This window comes from Zosterops lateralis (genome assembly GCF_965231275.1).
Source record: "Zosterops lateralis genome assembly, chromosome: 30".
Classification (NCBI taxonomy): domain Eukaryota; kingdom Metazoa; phylum Chordata; class Aves; order Passeriformes; family Zosteropidae; genus Zosterops; species Zosterops lateralis.
This window is the reverse complement of record NC_139790.1, coordinates 584,249-607,067: the sequence shown is the minus strand read 5'-3', so window position 1 is coordinate 607,067 and position 22,819 is coordinate 584,249. Positions and strand designations below refer to the sequence as shown.

The following is a 22,819-nucleotide window of genomic DNA, read 5'->3' as shown; positions in this document are numbered from 1 at the left end:
GGTGAACTTGCCTGTAATTCCCAAGCTTGACCCAAACGATCTGCTTGTACCGCAGCTTCTTGCCAGCTTTACAGTCATTGCAATTCCAGCAGCCCTCAGGCATTTCTATGCTGAGACACTCGGGGTGGAAGGAAGCTGGGCAGGACTCACAGCACAACAGTTTGCCACCTTGAAACAAAGAAGCCCTGCTTGGTTTGTAGAAGTCAGGATTTGCTCCCCCCCGTGCACAGCAATTGACATTCATTTTAAATCATCCACTGCAGATTCCCACTGCCCCGCAGAAAAACGGCAGAAGAAAGGGATCGAGTCAAACTCAACAATGTTGGTTAAAAAGGACAGTGCAGTGCTCAATCCAAGCTGGGACTCTTAACTGCATCAGACAAAAAGGCAGCTGAGGATCAAACAGCAGGTGAGTTGGCAGGGGGAGCACATTCCCAAGGGAAGCACTGCAGCTGGGAATGGTGATACCAGCTCTCAGTGCTCTGGTGATGGCCAAAGCAACCAAAAAACTCCACATTTTTATAGAATCCTTTTCAATCAACATTGCTCTGACTGAATCCCCAGCAATCATCAGCGAGCACCGACCCCACAGCCTATAGGTTGATCAATACTTTTCTGCTGCAAGGACAGGAAAAGGAATTGTAATAAAGTGAGTTTATTCCACAAAAAGTTACCAAAATGAGCCCAGTACATAAAGCAGAATGAGACACACGTGAGTTGTCCCCATCCCGAAAATTTGTGATGCACAGAGGGAATCTCAGCACTGGGGTTCACATGAATTTCTGAAACTTACACTAATTTGGGCAAAAGTTATTTTAGTTGGCTCACATCATTTTGGCTGATGTGTTACATGTGGAGAGCCACAGCACATCTCTAAGCCACCCTCAGCAAAGCAGCTCATGTAAGATGACTTGATACATTACACATACTGCAATATTTTATACATGTAGGTATATAATATATATATATATATATACATTCTTATATGTATATATATTTAAAAAATAACAAGATTTTGTGTCCCAGATGGAAAATCTGGGAGAGACTTGAGAGTATTCAAACCAATTTTCAATCACAGTATCAAAAGAAGTGTGAATAGCCACTTTCAAACCTTTATCAGAAAATCTTGTCCACCTATAGACTTCCCAAAATATCATTGCATTAATTGATCATTGCATGTTACAATAAGCATTCCTTAAACAATTCATTTGCATGATCAACACTGTATTTCCTCTGCTAAAACCATTAAAATCCAGTTATATGGATCCTCCAGAGCTCCCAAACCCATAATGAAATTTTTGAACTATTTTTTTGCAAATGTAATTTCAGAGGAAATACAGACACATTACTGAAACATTATCCAAGATGAGAAAATGCCAAGAGATGCAAAAAAAAATCAAACAAAATCAAACACAAAACCGTCAACGCTAAGCAAGAAAAACCCCAACATTGCTCTTGGGATGCATTAGGCAGATTTGGCTCAAGCTAAGCACAGGGCTCAAAATAATTCTTGTTTTCAGGAATTACAGGACTACTGCAAGCCATTGATCTCACAGTGCTCAAAGCGACCTAACTTGGGCTGGGCGATGGGGCACCGCCTCTCAACGCTCCAGGGGAAACCAAATTTCTGTGGGGAATGAAATGTCACATCTGAGCATTGCACACAGACTGCAGGACTGCCCTGGGAGGGGTCTGGAGAGCCTCAGCCCCCCCTCAGCAGCAGGAGTGACCCCTGTCCAGAGCTGTGGGGGCAGAGCCTGGCTGTGGCAGGACCATCCCATAGGAGGGGACAGGGATGGGGCTCCGCTGCTGCCTCGGGGCTGGAGGGGGGACACGAGGCCCTGGGATTGATTAGTGGGGACACACACAGGCCAAACCTCGCTGCCTCCGTGCTCTGGCACCCTCCAGGACACGGCACCCACCCATCCCCTGTCCAGCCCCAAACGCCCTCTCTTCTCTCAGGACTTGCACAAGATCCGAAGCAGCGCATCCCCCTCTGCTTCCAGTCGGTTTAAGAAGTGTTTTTTTACATCATCCAGGTAAATACTGAACTGCAACAATATCGAGATCCATCTGCCTCCTCTTCACATTGCTGTACAAACAGCTCCCTGAGCCTGGAACAGCCCAGGCCAGATAGACAGTGACCAAATATCTTCCAAGGAGAATTTAGTGACAGCAATTATTTTAAGCCCTTTTATAATTAAAAAAAAAAAATTAAAAAAAATTAAAAATTGCCAACAACATGAACACAGGCTCACAATAACCATGAGTGAAGGTCACTGAAAGCAGTCAGTGTGGGGACAAGCAGACATTTCTCCGTTGATTTAGAGAGAAAAAATAGAAAAAGCGAAAGTAAATTAAAGAGAAAGAAACTATTTTGGTTACCTTTCTCACATTTCTTTTTGGAAGCTGACGAAGGAGGAGGAATCATAGGTAATTTCATCAACTCAGCACGATTTGACTCATTCAGTAGGTAGTGGGACTTATAGGCATAGGAACTGAACAGGGGGTCTGAATGGTCCTGCACTACCAGCCCTATACGAAACAAACAGAAAGAGATGAGTTGCAATGAAACTACCCATGATTCCATGAAGGAAAAAATCAAATCAACCCAATGAACACCTCTAATGCTTTATGTGGGAATGAAAAAAAGGATAAAATGAAGAAAAAGGAAAAGTCTGACAAAGTTTCTGGGCTAACGAAGAGGTTGCGCTGGAGAGACTCAAACTGAACTGGAAGCTGCTTCTAAGTGGATTTTCAATTGCTTTTTTACTCTTCATTTCTGTGTTTATAGACAAGCAGAAGAAAAGCAACAAAGTTTGAACCTGTGGGATCCCCTCTCCTTCCCACAGGACAAAAGGAAGCTCCTCTGCAGACCTGGGATGATGGTCACTGCAGCTACAGATGGAACAGACATTGGGAATGAGAACTCACCGTCCCACTCCCTACGAATCTATCCCTGAGCTCTTGCCTAGGGAAGGGTTTTGCCTCTGGAATTGTGCTGGAAGGCAAGGAGGAGTCATTGTTCTGGAAAGCAAGGAGGAGGTCAGTGTTGTGAGAATCAAGGAGGAGGTCAGTGCTGTGCAAGGCACCGACGGGGAAGCACAGATGGAGCTTCTGCCCCAGGCCGTGGTGGTGAAGCTCCCCCAGCCCTCCCAGGGCTGCTCCAGAACAGTCCAGCACTCAGTTCTCTACACAACTCCATTCCAGGCCTTTCCAATTCCCTGTCCTGCAGCAAGAAGAGCTTTTCCTTGTTACTCCAAAGAGCCTGAGAGCCCAGAGCTGGGGAGCAGAAGCGCTTGGGAAGAGCAGAGCAACTGAGCCCCAAAGAAACAGGAAAGATGAGCAACCAAGAGAACCCTTCCCCTGAGAGACACACAGCTGACTCCAAGAGAGGAGCTCCTGGATGGTGCCTAAAACTCTGCTGTAAGAAGACTTGAGTCAGCCCATCTGGACACGCATCATTGGGAGGATTCCTAAAAATAGGGAACCTGCACATGCAGTGAGGTGAACTGTGACAAGCTGACTGGAGGGGACTGCAGGGGAGAATAAGAAGGCTTTAAGTATCTTGTATTTCAAGCACCTCACTGTAAGCAAGTTTGTGTATTTTATAAATCGTCTCTCATCTACATTTCTCACTTCAGTAACTGCATCTAAACACAAAGTGTCTGCTTCTGAGAGCTACTAACACTAATTAAATCATCCTCACAGAGATGTCCAGGGATGTCTAAAGTGTTCAGTTCCCCAATTCTTTCTGAGCAGGTGGCTCAGTGCTGCTGCCCCAGGGAGTGTCCTCAGCACTGTCCAGGCCTGCTGGACACAAGCCCCACAAGGATGCTCTGGATGAACAAGCACAGAGTTGCCTCAAGACACAGAGGATTCAGGCAGTGGCAATGGTTTGTAACTGTTCAAGCTCTAATTAAGATCTGGGGAATACACAGGACAGGGAATTCCATCTGCCAGGGCTCAAGAGGTTATTTAGATTGCCAGGAGGAAATACAGACTTTAGCAGTTTCATCTCTGATGGAGCCAGATTCAGGTATAAAGAGAATTACTAAACAAATGTAAAGAGGAAGAAAAAAAAAAAAAAAGGTATGAAAAATTCCTTCTGCATTTCTTGTCATTCTGAGATGTGTAATTATTACTCTGCTCTTGCAAAGCCAAGCCAAACTAAACTTCCAGCTGAATGAATACAAATGAAAACAAGTAACTTCAGGATCCAGCTCACTTTCACTTCCCTGTTAGTGCCTCTCAAAACTGCTGCAGAGAACAGCTCCAATATAAACTGCTGGCATTCTGTAGAAGGTGCACATTAATATTATTCCAATGCCTAAGAATAATGGTACTTTTGAATCTTGAGACCAAAGCAACTGCTGCACTGATACTTTTTTAAGCTGCTCTCTGGCAGAACCCTGGTGACAGAAGTACCATAAAAGTAAGAAGTGGGGAAAAAAGTTAAAAAGAAAAAGAAAAAAAAAAAGAACTTTGACACATGGAAAAGCCCAGCATGAAACCTGCTCATACAGTACTGCTAAAGGTTTTCTTTCAAAGTTCTCAAATGTGATGGCAGTTATAAACTGAGTTTTTCTAGTTCACAAGTAAATCCCAACTTTTAGTCTTAAACAGTTTTAAGTTTGTGGCAGTGGAAGAATCCCCTTCAGTTTAATATAGTGATTAACAACACAGCAGCCATTCTCAGCATGAAAAGGCTGCAATGAGGGGATTGGGATCTGCTTCTCCCTACTGGCAGAACAAGTTGGCCTGAGTGCTTGTTGCTGCTTCTGGCTATCAAATGTTATGGACCAACACAGCGAGTGGAATCTCATGAGAACTGCTGATCAAAATAAAATAAAATAAAATAAAATAAAATTAGATTTTAAAAAATCCCAGGCAGCATTTAACCCCCACAAGCCCTAAGGGAGGAGCTCCTCACGAAACACTCTTTTAAAAATCACTAAACTGCACAAACCACAACACAACTACAAAACAGGAGAAAAAAACCCCCAAGTGTCTCACCTCTTGCACAAACGAAACAAAAGCCTACATTTACAGCTGATGAGGAGTGAGTCCTTTTGGAATGGTTACTACAGATGAGGATGTGTGATGACACAAACAGGCTCCCGGCGGCAATGCAGCCGTCTCCGGAGTGATAGGCCACGGGGCAGCGCAGACACCTCGCCATGCGACCTGGGAGACAGAGCACAGCAAAGGCACGGGTCACCCTGGGCACAGCACCCTCCAGGCTGGGAGAGACCATGGGGACAACCAGTGCTTGGGTCAGGACAGGGTAGAATTCCCCACAGGCAAAGGATGGGTCTAGTCCAATGGCAGTACTGGGTAAAAAAGAGAAACGGCTATGTCTTTTTTCTAAAGAAAGTTTTACAAATATTACCTCCTTAACTTTCACTTTAAAGTTGTAAAGAAAATATTTTGTCATTCTAGAGTCTATTTGCTTGGTTTAAACATTTTGGTTTGTTTCTAAAAGGATCTTTTTCCTTGAAAAATAACTGTTCACAAGGCCACTACAAACTGTCTTTAAAAATCAACATTCCTTGGCCTCACACCATGAACCCTTGGCTTCCATTAAACCCAGCACCAGGAGCTGACCAAGTGTGTACAATCCACAGTGTCAGGAGTGTACACACTCCTTTTCCAGCTGCTTCCCACCCAGGAGCTATTTCAGCTGATGACCTCAGTGAGGAAAAAACCCTCATCTCTTGCGAGAGTGGAACTGGATGATGCAGCTGAGCCTCCTCCCTGCTCAGAGCAGCTGCCCTCACCTTTGCTGGCCTTGTGCATGTCCTTGTCCATGGAGCAGGCCGTGCAGCAGTGCTGCGGGCAGCGGAAGCCCCGGGACTCGAACAGGGCAGTGGCGAATTTGCGCACACAGGACTCGTGGTAGAACTTCCCGCAGGTGCTGACGGAGCAGCGCTTCACATCCTTGCCGGGGAGCTTGCAGGAAAAGCACGTGTGCTCTCCTTGGAAGAGAAGGAAGAAGAAATCCCGACTGTAAAAGCAAACTCTGACACACAAATATTGTCCAAACAAATTCTGAAGCCAATGGAGTGTGAGCAGAGCAGGATCCTTCCTGTCCAACAGGCTGGGTGGTCACTGTGATCCACAGTAACACTGGAGTAGTTGCTCACATAAAAATCTCTTATTCCAAGTAAAACCTTAAGCAGTTTATTACTTTTTTTTTTCTTATGAGATACTTGCTAAATGGAAAATGAGAATCTGGTTTCAGAGGTTAAAAAAGCAGGGGAATAACCCAAACTTACTCACAAACCCTCGGAAAGCACCACCTTGGTTTGCTCTGACCAGAACGTGGCTCCTGAGCAAAGGGGGAAATCCCTGCCAGTTTTCCAGGCACAGGAACACACTCACCGTTCTTACACTCGGTGCAGATGAACTTTTCCTCGGGCATGGCCTTGAGGCCGAGACACTCCAGGTGGAACATGCTGCAGCACTCACCCTCGCAGGCCAGCAGCGACTCGCCGGAGCTCTCGCAGATCTGCAAGGGGCAGAGAGCTCAGCAGGGAGGAGCAGGGCACTCTGACACACCAGCTGCTAACACAGAACTGTCTGGAATTGCTTCAGAATTAGGAGAACTGAACCTGCCCAGTCTCAGGCCAAGGACAATCCCTACACCTTGCTCTGGGGTAACAGTGCGAGCCAGGACAGAGACGGGAGAGGCACCACAGGATCTATCTGTGCATTCCTCCATTTCTCAGGGAACAAGCTGCTCTTGCTCTTCAGGTTCTTCCCTCCTCACTGCTGACCAGGGAACTGGACAGAAGACCCCAGGATTTTTTTTTCAAAATACTGAAAAATTATCACTCTGTCCTATCCTGACCAACCATCTGGAATCTTCAAATGGAGCAGAAAATGGCATCTACTTTTTCTACTGGTGTGGATTAGACACCACCTTCCAGCTGCTGAGCTTTCTGGCCTTAAGAATCATTTAATACGAATCACTTCTGGAGCATAAAAACTCCTAAAAACCTGGATATTTTATCTGAGAGATCAAATTAAGAGAAAACTAACAGAAATAGTTAGGGGGACACATATTTAGTATCCATCACTTCCCGGCATCACCAGTTACCTGACAAACAGTGTCTCTTTTACTCGTTCCAGTTCCTCTCCTGGATAAGCTGGAATCCACTGACTGCACGTCTGAGGCATCAGCATCAGCAGTGGCTGAGGGGCTGTCTGAACGCTTCCCAAAACTGCCCTACAGAGAGGAAAAACCCAGGGCACTCAAACCAGACAATCCCAAAGGACAAAATATTTGGGAAAAAATATTTTTGTCATTGTCAGTCAGAAGACCATGTGGTAAGTCAGAGACACAAAGGTCCTGGAAATGTGCTGAACTTCACTGGGATGACTCAAGTGCTGCCTTCTTGATGTATTTCACCTGTACAAGCCAAATACTATGAAGAGCCCTCTGACTATTCCAGACACTCCTTGGAGTTACAGCAGATACAGCAGCATCTCCCAACTCCCCAAGAATTTCAAACCTTCCACAGAGCAAACCATGACCCAAACCAATGCTTTGCCAGACAAAGTAACAGGAAAAATTGTAATTTAACATTGTATTTTCCTAACAAACCAATGGAGGGGATTAGAAGCAAACAGACTAGGCTTTATGTTTTCAGACAATAAAAGACTCAAGTGTAGAAAATAGTGTTTACATATATAGCAATAATCAACTGAAAAGCCCCTTGTACAGTGACAGCTTGACCAGGTCCCTGTGAGAACCAACACACCTTTACCTGTAAATCATTGAGTCCTCTGGAATCAGAGTCAGACGTGTCCCTGTAGGCTGAGCTGGTCAGTTCCATGTCTGTGGAGGCACGACTCCTCTTCTTCAAGGGTTTACAGGAGTCTGAAATCTCACTGGCACCTTAACACAACACGCTAAAATTAGTTTAATATATGTTCTCCACTTTTTGCTTAAACTTAATAAAGGAAAGAAAGATGAGAGATTGGATAACATTATCTGCCTTAATTTTCAGTTACTAGTGGAGATCTCCCTAAAAATTAACTGAAAAGCAGCTTAGGCAGAGCTTTTGACAAACTTTTTAATGTGGTGACACGGTGGAGGAAGGCAATAAATTATCTCTAAAGGAGGATAAATCCTTACATTTCCTCTTCATCATCCATCTTTAACTTTGGCTAAGCACAGACTTTTAAGAAATGCCCAGAAGGACTATGGGGCTTACAGCACATGAACAAACACCATCCTTCCCCCAGCAATGCACAAGGACCAGAACCCCAAACACAGCCCATCCCCAGGGAAGTCAAACTTGGCCCTACAGAGCACCAACACTGTGGCTCACATGGAACAAAGCTGCTGCTGCTGCCCAAGGGCCACGAGCCACCAAGTTCATTTTCACCTGTCACTCACCTTTCTGCAACCCCGTCTTCACTGCTGCCAGTGGGACAGCTTCAACCTGTTTGAAAGGAAAATCCACAGTTAAACACCAGAGGAAAGTTTCTCCCTAGTATACCAAAAAAGCAAACAGGTCAGTTCAAGGGGTCAGAACTCAGGTTGGGAGCTGCCATCCCCTCCTCAGCCTGAGCCTGCGCGTCCCGCTGGATCCACTCCTGCCTAGGCTGGTGCCCGCAGCCAGGGCTCACTAGCCAGGGCTCACTAGCCAGGCCCCTTCTGTCTCCCTGGGGGCAGGGAGGTGACAGGAGCTGTATCAGAGCTGTGTCCGTGTCCAGCAGGCAGCAGCGGGGCCTTTGGGGCAGCCAGCCCCGGTGCTGTGCACACCCCACGGCTGTGTGAGCACACCTTCCCCTGGCACGGGGTGGCCCTTGGGCTACTGAGGCACAACGTGGGGCCACTGGGACACGGTGTGGGGCCGCTGGGTGCTGCCAGCAGCGCTCCCTGCAGCTCCTGGAGCTTTTCCTCCCCGTCTAGAGCTCTGCACGGGCCCGCCCGGGCGCCCTGGTGCAGGGCTCTACACAGCTGGAACTCGAGGGCACAGGCACTTCAGCAGACAAATGTACAAGTTTTAACAATCTTGCAAAAGCACTTCCAGTCCTTGACCCTACGGAGAAGTTTAGGAAACTGTTCTGCCAACATAGATGGAAGATGTGGGAATTTGGTGACTGGATAATATTTACAGAAGAAAGCTGTTGCCTAAAATCCTGTTTTCAAGGTTAAGAATTACGAGTTACTTCTTTGCAATGTGGTTACATATGCATGGAGAAACACATTTAGTAAATATTTAAGGATTATTCTATAATTTTTTTAAAAAATATTTTATTTTGTTGTACAATAGGTAAAAACATACAGTAGAAGGATTTATATAGGATACATTTTGTAATACAAATATAAAATCTAAACAATCACTTTTATTTCTCCACTAGTCACTGTAACAGTAGCATCAACATTTTGTTTTTCCCATTAATTGTACTCGTTCCAGTTATAATTTTATACCAAGTTGTTGCAGACTAACTGGGGAAATCAAGAAAACTTGACTTTGGGTAACAAATATTGTTGCATAATTGTAAGAAGTTAGTAAGCTTTCTCTTTTAAAATTTAACTTAATACATTCAAGGTTTTGTGCATTACAGTGCCCCTGGGTTTCACCTTAGTCAGATACTTCTCCTGAGAAAAGCACTTTAATAATTAATGTCCACAGACTGAGTCAGCCAGGTGAGAGAAGCACATGAAGCCACCTGGCATCCATGAAGTTCATCTTGTTGGTTCTTATACCTTTGTTAAAATAAGAAACCTTTACAAACATAAAACAGCTCTTGAAAGGGGGAGGCTGCAACAGCTCGTGCCAAGAGGCTCCACGGACCACATCAGGTGTCTCACACCCAACACTTAAAACTGTTTTAAAGTTTCACCAAGAAACTGCCTCGAGCTGGAGCACTCCTCTGCTGCACAGCAGTGCAGAAATGCTGCAGCATCAAAGGAAAAATAAGGGAAAAAAAAACAAAACAAAAAGCAACTGAGTTCACTTTCAGTCTCTGAAGTGAAGGAAGTGCAAAACAAAGCACAAAGGGCAAAGAATAAATTAAAGAGATAAAAATATTTTTTCCCCTTCCCATATAAATCTTTATCCTGACTGTTCCTCTTTAAAAATTCTCACTGGGAAAAGCTAAACTATTAAACATTTATATAAAATTCTCAGCTTTCAGACAGAGGCCCTTGAAGAGGGAAAAATCAACCATGCAAGGAGAAGAACCAACAACTTTGACAAACTTGTTTAAAGTGTATGCAGGTTTTAATATTTCTGTCCATCCACTGCACTCTCCTATTCATTTCCACGCAGAAATCTTTTTTCATTAATTTTTTTTTAAAGCAACAACATTTGTCTATCTGACATCCAGATTAAAGGAATGCCCTGTACATGTTAGAACTATTTCAGGAAAAAAATTGTATATCCCAGAACTGTTTTGCTGATGTCTGCCAACATGAAAGTCTGACTATTCATCTTTAAGTGAAATCATTCTTGAAGTCCATTTTCAGAAGTGGTCAAATTAATCACTCTAACTTCATTTGAAAAACAAAACCTCAACACAAACCAGCAGCTAAATCAAGAGCCAAAGGAAGGACCCTGGTGGCAATTCCATCCAAGAGAAATCACTGAAACAAACCCATTTTGCTCAGAACAGAAATCTCAAAGGAAACATGGCAGGTTCATTAGGAGTCATCCATCACTGCGTTCCCACTTCCATAGCCTGACTGATACTGAGAAGATGCCAGTAGCAGAGTCACAGCAATGGCATTGACAGGGGGATTTCATGGAGGATAGTCCAAACCGAAACCCGATGGGGAAAAATGGAGAAAAATAAAAAGGCACCAATATAAGCCACAACATTTATGAATACGATATATTTTAACTCTCTACATGGAGGAAGCCAACCTGCTCCTTTTTGATCTTCTTCTTTGGCACAACTTCGGTGGATTTCTCAGACTCGGAGCGGGTTCGAATCGATCTTCTCTGTTGCTTCTTTTCTACAGAACCTGAGGAAGGAAAAAGGTTTCCATTATACGACCCCTTGTATTTCTGAGCTACACCGAGATGTGCAACACCAAACCAAGAGGGTAAAGGAACGAAACCAAGACTTTGTCCTCTTTTGAATGTTTTATTTTTAAATTCAGTTCCAAGCTATTGACCAGCTGGTGCTGTGGCTGCAGACACGTATCCTGATTCCAGAGACAGATCAGCTTCAGAAAACAGACACAAGGAACAGAGTGGAACAAAAGGCTGGAATTCAGCTTAGGGCAAACAGTTTTCCACAATCCATAACACGCCTCTCGGGCACAGTCTTCACCTGGGTAATTCTGAACCAAACAGTCCATCTTTGGTGTTTTGGGAAGGTAGCCACAACCAACTCCTTGAACGAAAACAAACTAGAAATTTCAGACGCAAAGCACGGCTTCAGGATTTCCCCCAAGATGCCAGATCTGTGCCCCACTCTGAGGGGTGATGGCCTCTGTCACATAACTACAGCCAGCCCCATCCTGTACCACTGCAGCCACACCAGGCCTCAATGCTCACCTGGAGGTTCTGAGGTGAAGAAAAAACTCAGCACAAACAGAAGCATCAACCAGACGTGTTACCGTCATTAACGAATGCGAAAAACAAGTCTTTAAAAGTGTTACCATAGAAAACAAACTCAGATTAATGAAGGTTGTTGTGATGTTTCAACAGATGAAGAGGGAGCTACTGGGTTTTTGGCAACTAAGGCTGGTAAAAATCAAAAGACCTTTCTGTGCTCCAGCACCTCCCAAACAGGCACACTGAGACCCATGGACATGACACTCACACCAGGGGCAGCTGTTGCAACAAGGACACACCTGGAGCTGACAGAAAACTGAGCATTTACAATGAGCTGCTGGGAAGCATTATTCTGGATTTTCAGTCTGGAAGGTTTCACCAAAAGAAGACAACACTGTGAAATGCTTTGTTTTCTTCCAAGCAAAACTGCAAACTCTTGGGAGGTGACTGTGCCAGACAGAGGCACTGTTAGGAGCTGTAAACCTGCCTGGTCTTGTCAGAAGATCAAGTATCTACAGACACAAACGGGCTTGAACCAGACTGAAAGACAACCTTGTAAAAGGATTTCAGAGAAAAAAATGAAAACTCCTCTTGATCCATTGGATGAGCATTTTTCCCATGGCTGCACGGCTTGGGAATGTCTCAGTAACTAAACTATCCAGCTGGAAAAGTTATCATGTCACATTAATTGGATTTCTGAGGGGAAAAAATTGTCTTTCTTCAAGGGAAAAAAAAAAAACTTTTACAGCATATTAATTAATGAATAATGGCAATTAGTTGGATAATAATTTGGAAATGAATGACTCAGGCCAACATCCATCACGTCTGTCCACGTGTAACTCCTGGTTCCAAGAGGCCCCATCCCTTGAGGAACTCCCACAGCTGCAGTGGGTCTCCACATCAGAGCTGGGGAACGTCTTTTGTCACCTTCTGTGTGAGCAAAATCCCCTGAAGCAGCTTCAGGTAAATTTGAGCAGATGTGACCAACAGTTACTTTAACCAAGAATGGATTCTCTTCCCTGTGCTGTCCTAAAGCCAAGGAAATAAGATCAAGATCTTACAAGATCCTGGATCAGAGAATTCCAGAACCAGAGTTTCTAATGCTGGCTGACAGCAACACTGACCACTGCAATGGGCACTTTCTCCTCTTCCTGCTCTCCAAGGATCCAGCCATCACCTTCACAATGCTCCCATCCCATCTTCAGGTGTATTTTCATCCAAAGTTTGAGGACAGATGCTGGACCAGCCCTCCCCACCTCACTGCAGATAAATCCAAGTTCAGTGTCTGCACACCAGAGACACCAGGGATTCTCAGGGCTGCTTTTGCAGCAGCAGATTTCAGGTATAAGGGAATTATCTTTCCAGCATGATTGAATTCTGTGTCTCTAACTGCAGTTTATCAGTAAGGACCCTCAGAGTCAGTCTGGGGAATACTTTACCGTGGAGGGATTCTGAAGTTCCGCTGACCTTACATGTGAAAAAAGGACTTGGCAGTTATGTTTCCACAAGAGGGGACCAATAACTGGGCTTTGGAAATGGCTGTGAGAGTGACTGGAGTGTGCACTGCAGGTAAGCTCAGGCACTTACAGGGTGTTAGCACGTGGAGTGTTACGTATCCAAACAGCCTAAGAAAATGAAAAAAGAGAGGCTCAGAATTCTCACCCCCTGCACCTGAGGAGCCACAGGGAAGCTGAAGCCTTTAGAGATCCCAGGTGAGAGAAACAGAACAGGAATGGCCTCTCCTGCTGCAAGGCAATTCATGTAGCCACAGCAACCACAGCTGGAAAGAACCACCACTGTCAACAGCAGGGGAATCCCCAGTCACAGAGGAAATGCAGAGTCCCTGGCCCTGTGCTGCAGTCCCAAACACTCCATAAATCAGCCTATCAAATAACCCTGCCCAGAACCATCACACACACAGAACCTGAACTGTGCTTGCAGAGGACTCATGGATGCTGACCACTGAGATTTCTGACTCTGGTTCTCATTTATTTCATGTTTGGAAAGGGAGAAATATTCAAATAGATGGATAGTTAAAGCAGAAGTGACACCTGGCAACATTATGGGATTCAAACAGCTCATTCAAGGTTTTCCCATTTCAGGCCCAAGTTCCATTATTTGCTTCAGTGGTTCCTCTCCCTCAGACCTGGTGTTTCAAAACTCACTGCTTTATGATGTACCCCCTGAGATGGCTCCAGAAGGCAAGCACCGCCTCATTTGGTTGATGGAGTTAATTGAAGCAGTTTTTTAAAAATCCCTGTTTTTTAACAGGTCATGCAAAAACTCAACAAACAAAGCCAAGGGAGTCTCCATCCTGAATCAGACATTTCCTACTGAAATGTGCCAATTCCTGACTCTTCTGCTTTCATGACAGCTCTTGTATTTTACATTTGGGGCCAAATCCATGGCCATACTCAGCTAACACACATCCCCTGGGTTGTCTTCTAAACCAACCTGCCATTGCTCTGCACAGGAGATCCTCCCTCAGGCACGCTGACTCAGGCTGTGAGTGCAGACACAAAGTTCAGAGGCCAAACCACCAGTCCCAGCTCAGAGCCCTGCTGTGCATGTTGGCTCACCGTGTGTGACATCAGCCGTGCTCATTACAATTATTATGTAAACACAAAGACGTTCATTTTTAAATAACGAGAAAATGCTGGTTTGATATTTGAATTTCCATGCTGAGGGCTCAGGTCCAGAGCAGGACTGCAGTTTCCCTACCTGCTGCCCCTGACGTGGTCTCAGGAGAGGACGCATTTTGCACCACTGCTTTTTCACTTCTCTGTGCTGATGAGGAATTAACTTTCTCTTGTCCTTTGACGCTTATTTCCGTTTTGTTACCAACTCCCTTGAAAAGAAAAAAAGGAAAAGATTGATATAAAGGTGTGTTGCTGCTAGGTAAGAGACCTGCCCCTGAACCTCAGAACAGAAACAACCAATGCTCTCCAACCCAACACAAAAACAGGATTAATCTACTATGGAGCTGCTTCCCTGCAGAACTTTCCACCCCTCTCAATCTCCCCTTACAAACAAGGAAAAAATAATTCCAGTGACTTTTCTAAACATTACCTTCTCTATAGGGCTTAGGATGAAATAAACACTCTCCAGGTAGAGAGGCAGAAGAAGGAAGCAGAGAAATAGTCCTAAGCCTTTTCCTTACACTGACTGTGGGAAGCTGCAGTGCACCTGAAGGAAGCTCAGAGGCAGAACTCAATTTAAAAATCTGTTACACAAAATGCAGTCATCACTTTTTAGTACATTATTAACAGTTTTGTCACCTGTTTCCCACAAAACCACCGATTTTATCAAAAACTTTTGGATTATTTCAACTAGGAAGCTGAAGTTAAACAGCTTTAATATCTTTAATGTGTTAGGAACAAAAATATGGACATCTGTAGGGAGCTGCTCTGCCACCAGCAAAACAGTTACTGCCAGAGCTGCACTGAAAATGAGGCTCAGTGCACTGAAAGATTCTACTGTAACATCTGTCTATTAATCCCTCCAATGAAAGGACCACGGATGGTGAAAGCTGGGTGGACACAGCTCAAGCTCCCCACTAAGGCAGGCTCGGGATAAACTCAGCAGCAAAAGAAGGGTCACCTCACCAAGCACGTACCTTGGTGGAATACACAAACTGATCGATGAGCTTCCCATCCCCAGCGGCATTCTGGAGGGCAAAAACCTGCTCAATTTTAACCACCGGAGACATGTTACACTTCTGCAGGTCCAGGTTGTGCATGGTGATGGAAGCCGGCAGGGATTTCCTCGCCGCGGCCGTTTTCCAGGCGATTTTCACGGGCGGTGCCTCCTCCTCGTCCGCGCCGGGCTGGCGGCGCTGGCCCTGCCTGCGCAGCTCTGCCTGGGAGGGCGAGGCCCCTGCGGCCGCTCCCTCGGGCTGCTGCGAGCTGGGCGCCCCGGGCTTTGGCCGCCGGCTCTTCTTGGCCTCCGATTTGGAAGCAGCAGTCTTTTTGGCTTTGGACAAAGCCTCCTCCGGCTCTTGGTCTACGTAAATGAAGGTGTACTGTTCTATCCTCTCCTCCCGGGTCATTTTCAGCGCCTTCTCGGCGTGGGCAATGCCAATGTCCCACTGCGCTCGCTCCCTCTGCGGCCGCGGCTTGCGGATCTTAGGGGACAAGACAAACGCTTGGTTACACTGAAGATTTTGCCACTACAGCACTTAAATACAATCCTGAGGGTCTCTGTATCTCTCAGGCAGCAGACTGCAGTCTGCTCTCCATTTATAGGATATTTTTGACACTGAATGTGGACACTGAATTCCCTGCCAGTGAGACGCAGCCAGTTCTTTCTTCAGGACAAAGCACTGAAGAGTTCCAGACCTGCCCCAGAGCATCTCCCTTACAGAGACAATCCCCCCAGTGCTCCCTGTGTACCTTCTGTTTCTCAGAGTGGTTGCTGGCTTGCTTGGCTGCCTCAGCCAGTAACTGCTCGTACTGTTTGTGGCCCTGGTACTCGCGGACGCGCTTCTCGTGCACCCAGGCTCGCTCCGGCTGGTTGCTGAAGAACTGCACGTGGTATTCCCGGGCACCTGAAAGGGAAAAAACACCACTGAGCACTGGTATCAACACTGCTCTGCCTGCTCAGATCATGCTTTCCTCCTCCACAGCAGGTGGAGGTACCTGGCCCAAGTGCACAGATACAACAGGCCAGATCCAGAACAGTTTAGGATGGAAGCTCAGGACACCCTGCCCACACTGAACACTCTCACACTGGTTTGAGAAAAGCAGAAACACCTGTGCACAAGCCCATCCCCACAGTGCCACCTGCAGAGGTCACATCCCAGGGTTCTGTGCGTGTCAGGACTGTCCTGCTCAGCACACACACACACAGCAGAATTCCCCCCACAAAGACGGTTTAGAATGAAGATATTTTTAACAAAGGAACAGCCACAGACACCTGACACTGTGGCAAAGAGCCTCCTCCCTCACCTCTTGTATTAATTTTGGTGTGCACGTCGAGCTGTGGGTCACACGACACCATGCAAGGCCACCACGGGTACGTCCCCACCTTGGACCAAACCAGGTCCCCGACCTGGAACTGGACGTCGTGGGTGACCTGGGCTGGAAGGGACGGCACGAGCTGCTGCACCTGCAAAGGGAACACCAGATTAAAGCCACAGGAGAGGGTTTAGAGCACTTGGAGATGCACACGCCATCCACAGGGATTTGTTGTTCTCTCAGATATCCCTGAGGTTTGATAATCCAAGATGAGAAAAACATTTCTCAGAAATGTAAAAGAGAGGAGCTGCACACAGCTGGGATTTACGTAACAACATCACCAACACACCAAGACACAAAAGAGCAAATGCCACCCCCCAAAAATGATTCTGCTTCCTGAGATGATTAGAAATACTGCTTTTAGGATAAAATAAAGCAATAAATCCAGTACAATAAAAGATGTGTTGATGCAGTAATGAGAGTGAGAAGAGTTTAAAAGAAATGACAACTGATTTATCAGATAAATTAAAGAGTCAATGGAAGAAACAGTCCAAAAATAGTGACATTGTGTAAGTTCCCACAGTGTTAATTGGTGCATGTACTAACCGGGGCTTCCTCCAGCACTGCATCTTCTCTTGGTCTCTCTGAGAGTGTGCTAAGCCTCTCGTTTGGTCTCTAAGAAATGGGTAACAATGAAGAGAAGAAAGGAAAACAAAGACAAACAAGGTAAGGGGACAGTAAAACAGCAGAAGATAATAGTGAAACCAGGCAGAAAAAAATAATTCACAGAGAGAGAGGCAACCCTGAACCCAGAAAACATCAGTATGACTATTCTTTGTACCTAATTAACACAGTAACATCACAATAAAGAAATACCTGGTTTCCCCTACACTATTTACATTACTATCACAGCTGAATATAACTCTGTTCTCCTGTAACAGGTGACAGAAAAACATTCATTCAGAAACAGCAAATCCAAATAATTTCCCATCTAAAATAACACACACTTTCCAAAAACCAGAGAACCCCCTGTGAGGACATCCACAGTGATGTGGTGAGTCTCACTGTACACCAGTTATTTGCAAGAACTGCATTACATAAATTATGCTAAATGTACAACATGATAATTGTAAAATCGATGTTAAAATGCACAAATATATTGGGAGGATCAAAAGTCCACAACACAGAGCAGAATCAGCCCTGCCCAGCAGCTGACACTGCCATGGGGTGGCCATGCCAGGGGGTGTGAGGGCACAGGGGCTGAGATAAGGGTGGGCTTATCAGGAGACAGATGTCACACTCCTGCTTTTCCTGCAGCAGAGAAGTCAGAAGTCAAAGGACCCAAAGAGCAGCAAAAGGAGTAATCAGACACAAGCAGTGAGGAACTAATAATGCTGACAACCCCCATTATTCATTCCCAGGCCAGGCCAAGCACAGAGCCCACACCAGTCCTTGCTGAGCTCCAGAGAACTGGGGACACAAGGAAAGGGACAAAGCAGCTCAGGCCAGGGCTGGCACAGCCCAGTGCCTCATGTGGAGGTGCCTGCACACAACCACCATTTAACACTAATCACATTGCTATCTGCTGGGCAGAAATTCTTCCCTGTACAGCAGGAAGCACAGCACTGATTCCTGCCTTTCTCTCACCACAGGGAATTAATGAAACCTCCTCTCTACCAGGAGAGCCGAGTTGGGTTCACAGACTGCAAACTTCCAACTCCTCACAGAACATAACTACCAAGCAGAGAGGCTGATTCTTAAAACAAGGATTCAGAGCTTGACGTTCACCAGTGTCACCACAACATTTCCATTCTAAATCAGCCTCTCCAATAGGGCATCCCCTCACAGTCACTGGATTTCCATGGAGGTTACAGCGTCAGAATAAGGAACAAGTGGTGATCATCTGACTTGCCACAGCCTTGATGAGTGTAAAACCATAAAACAACCATAGTTGGACCAAAAGTTGTTTGTTCCTATGAAGATGTTTGTTCCTTGTGAGACTTCCAAGTCACAAGTCTCACACCATCAACACTGAAGATGACAAACACGTAAATGAAAATGAAATTGTGCAGTGGAAAACAAAACATTGATGAGACAAAGGACCTGGGGCTGCCCTGGCAAACTCATACCGAAAACCACCAGCACAAAACCCTGTTCCTGTCAGAGCAGGCCACGTCTGAAACAGGGCTGGGTAACATGAAACACTTATTGCGACACCACCTTTAGAAAGGGAAATGGAAACAACAAGGAGGACAACAGCAAGACTAAGATTTCTAGTGAACTCTGGATGACACGCATGACTAGGAACTTGGAATTCAAGGTGCAAGGTTTTAGTTCAGCCTGTGAGAGACAGAAGATTCCATTCTCGTGGTGAGCAGGTAACAGAGCCAGAGGGACAGGCACAGCTGAGGCTCCAGGAGTAGAACAGGAGTCACTGGTAAGAGGGGAAACAAACTGACAGGCTGATGTGGGGGTGATGGAGCCTGGCCAGAAAGAGAGACACTGCTTGGGGAGTGCCAGCAGGACACAGCAGCTCCTGCAGCCACCTCACAGGGGCTCCAACAGCACCTCCACAGAGCACAGAACCCACTCCAACAGATCAGAGCTGATCCCTGCAGCACAGGGTCTTCTCCCTGAAGGCAGCAAGCAGCACCCAGGGCTTTCACAGACCTTACAACAAACTCAGCTACATTCTGTAACACCCCAGCCTGCGCTGGGCAATTTCTGTCCTGGCCAGCTATGGCAACTTCCCCATTCCTGGCACTTACCAGCCTCTCTACCCACTCCCTCAAACTGGGAGAGGCAGAAACCAGCACCACAGAGGTGGCAGGAACAAACACGAGAAAAGGAAACAGAAGTACTGGAGTGGCTTATGAAACTGAAAGAAAAAGAATGAGAGGGCACCAATGTAATCTGGGTCTTTGCTGCCCAGAATCTCAGTTAACACCACTTGATGTAAATCCTCTGGAGATGGACAATATGGTACAAGATTAATTAATGTTTCACTGCTGAATACCCCAAAGTAACCTGACTTTCCACTCAACAGTCTAGCACTGTCTTGAGAGGCAATTTTAGGAATGCATAAGCTTTTATCCAGGAGTTCCATCTTCACCACTAGCCAGAATGCAGCAAACTCTAAACATGCTGTAACACTAAACAATATTTAAAAAACAATACACAACCTTTTCTAAGATTTGTTTTTCATATGAGCCTTTAAACCAACATCGTGTTACCTACAGACACAGCTCCTGGCAACCTCCTGCTGAGGCTGTGAGGAGTAACCAAAGCCTGGTGACTCAGCGTGCACACAGCCAGAACAAGGACAAACCCTGCTGGACACGCTCTCCATCAACAACACCAGGTGTACCCACGGCTGAAATTACCATTCCACTTACATTTTGCTCCTCTGGTTCTAATTTTGGAATTTTGTGTGACTTGCGCTCTTCCGAGCGGGAAGAGTCGTGCTTGTTACTTTTTTTCCTTTTCTCTTTCCTCCCCTCGTGTTTTGCCTTAGCGTACTCCCGCGCCTGGACTTCGTTCAACAGGTCCCCGCACAGGGAGGACTCAAACAATTCCCTGCCGTTCTGGATAGTTTTGGTTATTTTCAGTTTGATCTCTGGTGAGCCAGTCTTCTTTGGAATCCCCACTTGTGGAGCTGAGGATGGCGGAGGAGGAGGAGGAGGAGGCGGCGGCTGGGGAGGGGAAGGTTTCTCCAGAACTTCCTGCGGCCTGGAGTTCTCCACGGGGTAATACTCCGGGGGGCTGAAGTTCCTGACCGCCCCGAAGCCGTTGGCAGAGCCGTTGGGGTACTGAGGGTACGCCTGGTACTTGGCCTGGGGCTCGTACATGCTGAGGGCAGGGGGGTAGCCGTTGGTGAGGGGAGGCAGCTCCTCTGCCGGGGGGTACTGGAAGCCCGGCTGCAGCGCCGCCTCGTACGGCGTCCGCGCCCCATCCTCGGCGCCGTCGCCGCTGCCCTCAAAGGCCTCCTCTTGGCGGATGTTGGCCGAGTCAATGAGTTGAGGTGGTTGCTGAATTGTGTTTCCCATGATCCCTTGCATGAAAGAGAAAGAGAAATCCATTGTTCTGCTCCAGCATCCTTAGCTTTCCCTTTTTCTCATAGGGCCTAGAGGCAGGGGGAAGGGAAATAAGAAGTCAGTGCAAATTAAATGACGGTAATTGAGCAAATTAAACAGTTGAGGGGAAAAAGGGATCTCGAGAATAATTTCCCCCTCTCTACTCAGCAGGCACCCTTGTATGGATTTAGAGAGGGCTGGTGTTACTGAGCCTTTACAAAGGGTTGCTGACATAACCCTTCATATGGGCAATTTCTTCTTTTCCAAAACATTTCAGAAAACATCAGAAGCACCTACGAGTGCTTAAGAACTCTAAGCCCAAGTATTAAAAAGTCAGAATAATGGTGCCAAACCCCCCAGCACTCTCTGCAGCCCTCCTAGCCATTCCCTACGAAAGGTTATTCCAACCCAAAGCAGCTGGACAGCGTTTCTTCCCCAGCTTGTAAGAGACACCAAGTTCTCCTGACACCGTCACTGTAAACTGCACAAGCCAGGAAAGTCAAACAACAGAGAAATTTCTCCTCCTCCTTCTTCCCCACCTCCTTGACAAAATTTGAGACAGGAGCAGTCTTTGGGCAAGCCATAGGATGCTCTGAACAGCAGCACAATGAAAACAAGTGTGTCACTCCTGGGGAGCCAGTGCCCTGCAGCAGCTCAGATGGAGCTCCCCAGCCTCTTCCCTCCCCAGAAAAGCAGGGTAGGGTTTGCATGCACCAGCTCCCAGCAGCTGTGTGAGGAGGGTTATTCCCCTGCCCCTCACACTTTATTTTAATATTAAGCAGTGCATGGTTCTGACCTCAGCACCAACAGACCCCAAACCCTGAGGTTACTCACTGAATGAGATCCCAGCTGAGCACTGGTTACACACCTTCAACTTTCCAGCACACGTGAAAACACCAAAATCAGACTCAATCAAAGTTAGACTCCCAAAACTCAACTGCAGGCTCAGAGAAGGCTTTGGCACCCACGTAAGCAGCTCAATGTTCAACAAGAAGCAACACACAGTGACCTGACCTGCAGGTAAGAAACACCAGTTTGCTTCCCACAAGGTTAGTCCAGTCCTTCCAAAGCAAACACGGCCTCTGTATTTGTTCTGCCTCTGTGGGCACACAGGAGGGTTACTGTGCCCTTTTGGTCTGGGTTAGAAATGACATTAATGAATCCCACAGACACTTCTCCTGAAGGGGACCTCCATTAAACCCTGCCCACGTGCAATTCCCACCCTCCCAAAGCCAGGAGTCTCAACATTTAGCTAAGAGCTTTCCTAACACTGAGAACTTCCCTCCTCCAAGACTGCAAAAAGTGACTCAAGTTCCAACAGGAAAAAGAACTTGATCAAATTTGTGCAGGATGTTTCGGGGTGATGATCTTCACACTTAGATTAAACTGATGTTTGTCCTCATCTTCACTGCCCTGTGAGAACAACTCGGGCACGTTTGTCACTGTAATTAAACAATTCAGGGCAATAACAGCACAAGGCTGTGCAGCAGAATCTTCTCATTGCAGGAACTTTTAAACCCCGGGGCCATGAAACCACCTCTTCCTCCAGAGCTCGGCACATCAGGCAGCAAACCAACACAAGTGTCATTGTCAGGGGGTGCAGATGTGAGAGCAGCACGTGGGATTGCACAGCGAGGTCAAAAACCCCAACCCACCCCCGTTCTGGGAAGAGGAAGTGGGACTGTTTGTACTGTTTGCCACCAAATTGTTACTTTCCGTCTGCCAAACCGAAGAGCAAACAGCAGAGTCTCACACTGGGCTGGGTTTTGCTTTTTACTAAAACCAGGTTCAATCTTTTCTTCTGAATCCCTATAAAAACCTCTTGGGAAGCTGTGGCAGCACTTGAGGAACATCCACAGCTGGATGGGCACAGTCCCAGCTGCCAGTGCAGCTCCACGGGCTCTGCAGAGGTGGCTGCCATTGTGCTTTGTTTTGTTACGTGACAGAAACGTGGATTAATGAACTTCAAAGCACTGCATTCACACTGCATTTAGGAGCCACCAGTTAAGGAATAGAGTAATTGTTTATTTCTTTATAATTCGTTCTGGAGCTCACCTGGGTCACTCAGCCTGTGCTGCACAGCGGGGACACCCCAATCCCAAACCTGTCCCTCAGTTCAGTGAAGATGAGGACAAAGATCAAACTGTGCAGGCTGAGAACCAGGCCCAGGGCTCCAGGGAACTGCTCCAGCACCCCAAAGCACCCAGGCTGTTCTCTGTCCTCCCACAGCACCCACATCCCTGCCAGCCCCTTCCTGCCCAGTCCC

The 22,819-nt window shown here is 46.4% G+C and overlaps 1 protein-coding gene across 7 annotated transcripts in view; it reads right to left on the bottom strand.

Annotated features, from left to right (window-relative positions):
- Nucleotides 1–22,819, bottom strand: part of NSD3 (nuclear receptor binding SET domain protein 3) — a 32,289-nt gene that overhangs the window by 5,994 nt on the left and 3,476 nt on the right. For 2 of the 7 annotated variants that reach the window (XM_083880544.1, XM_083880548.1), the window contains exons 2-16: nt 19,876–20,603; nt 17,087–17,155; nt 16,472–16,631; nt 15,917–16,071; nt 15,142–15,648; nt 14,247–14,373; nt 10,887–10,987; nt 8,408–8,453; nt 7,773–7,903; nt 7,103–7,231; nt 6,385–6,511; nt 5,781–5,978; nt 5,017–5,187; nt 2,386–2,535; nt 12–168 (exon numbers count right to left, since the gene is read on the bottom strand). In XM_083880544.1, coding sequence (XP_083736670.1) covers nt 12–168; nt 2,386–2,535; nt 5,017–5,187; nt 5,781–5,978; nt 6,385–6,511; nt 7,103–7,231; nt 7,773–7,903; nt 8,408–8,453; nt 10,887–10,987; nt 14,247–14,373; nt 15,142–15,648; nt 15,917–16,071; nt 16,472–16,631; nt 17,087–17,155; nt 19,876–20,559 — 2,912 coding nt within the window. In that variant the 5' untranslated portion in view covers nt 20,560–20,603. Of the gene's footprint in view, nt 1–11; nt 186–1,574; nt 1,628–2,385; nt 2,536–5,016; nt 5,188–5,780; nt 5,979–6,384; nt 6,512–7,102; nt 7,232–7,772; nt 7,904–8,407; nt 8,454–10,886; nt 10,988–14,246; nt 14,374–15,141; nt 15,649–15,916; nt 16,072–16,471; nt 16,632–17,086; nt 17,156–19,875; nt 20,604–22,819 lie in introns of those variants that run through there. The other 5 variants (XM_083880549.1, XR_014591995.1, XM_083880545.1 and 2 more) reach the window with 5 other exon arrangements.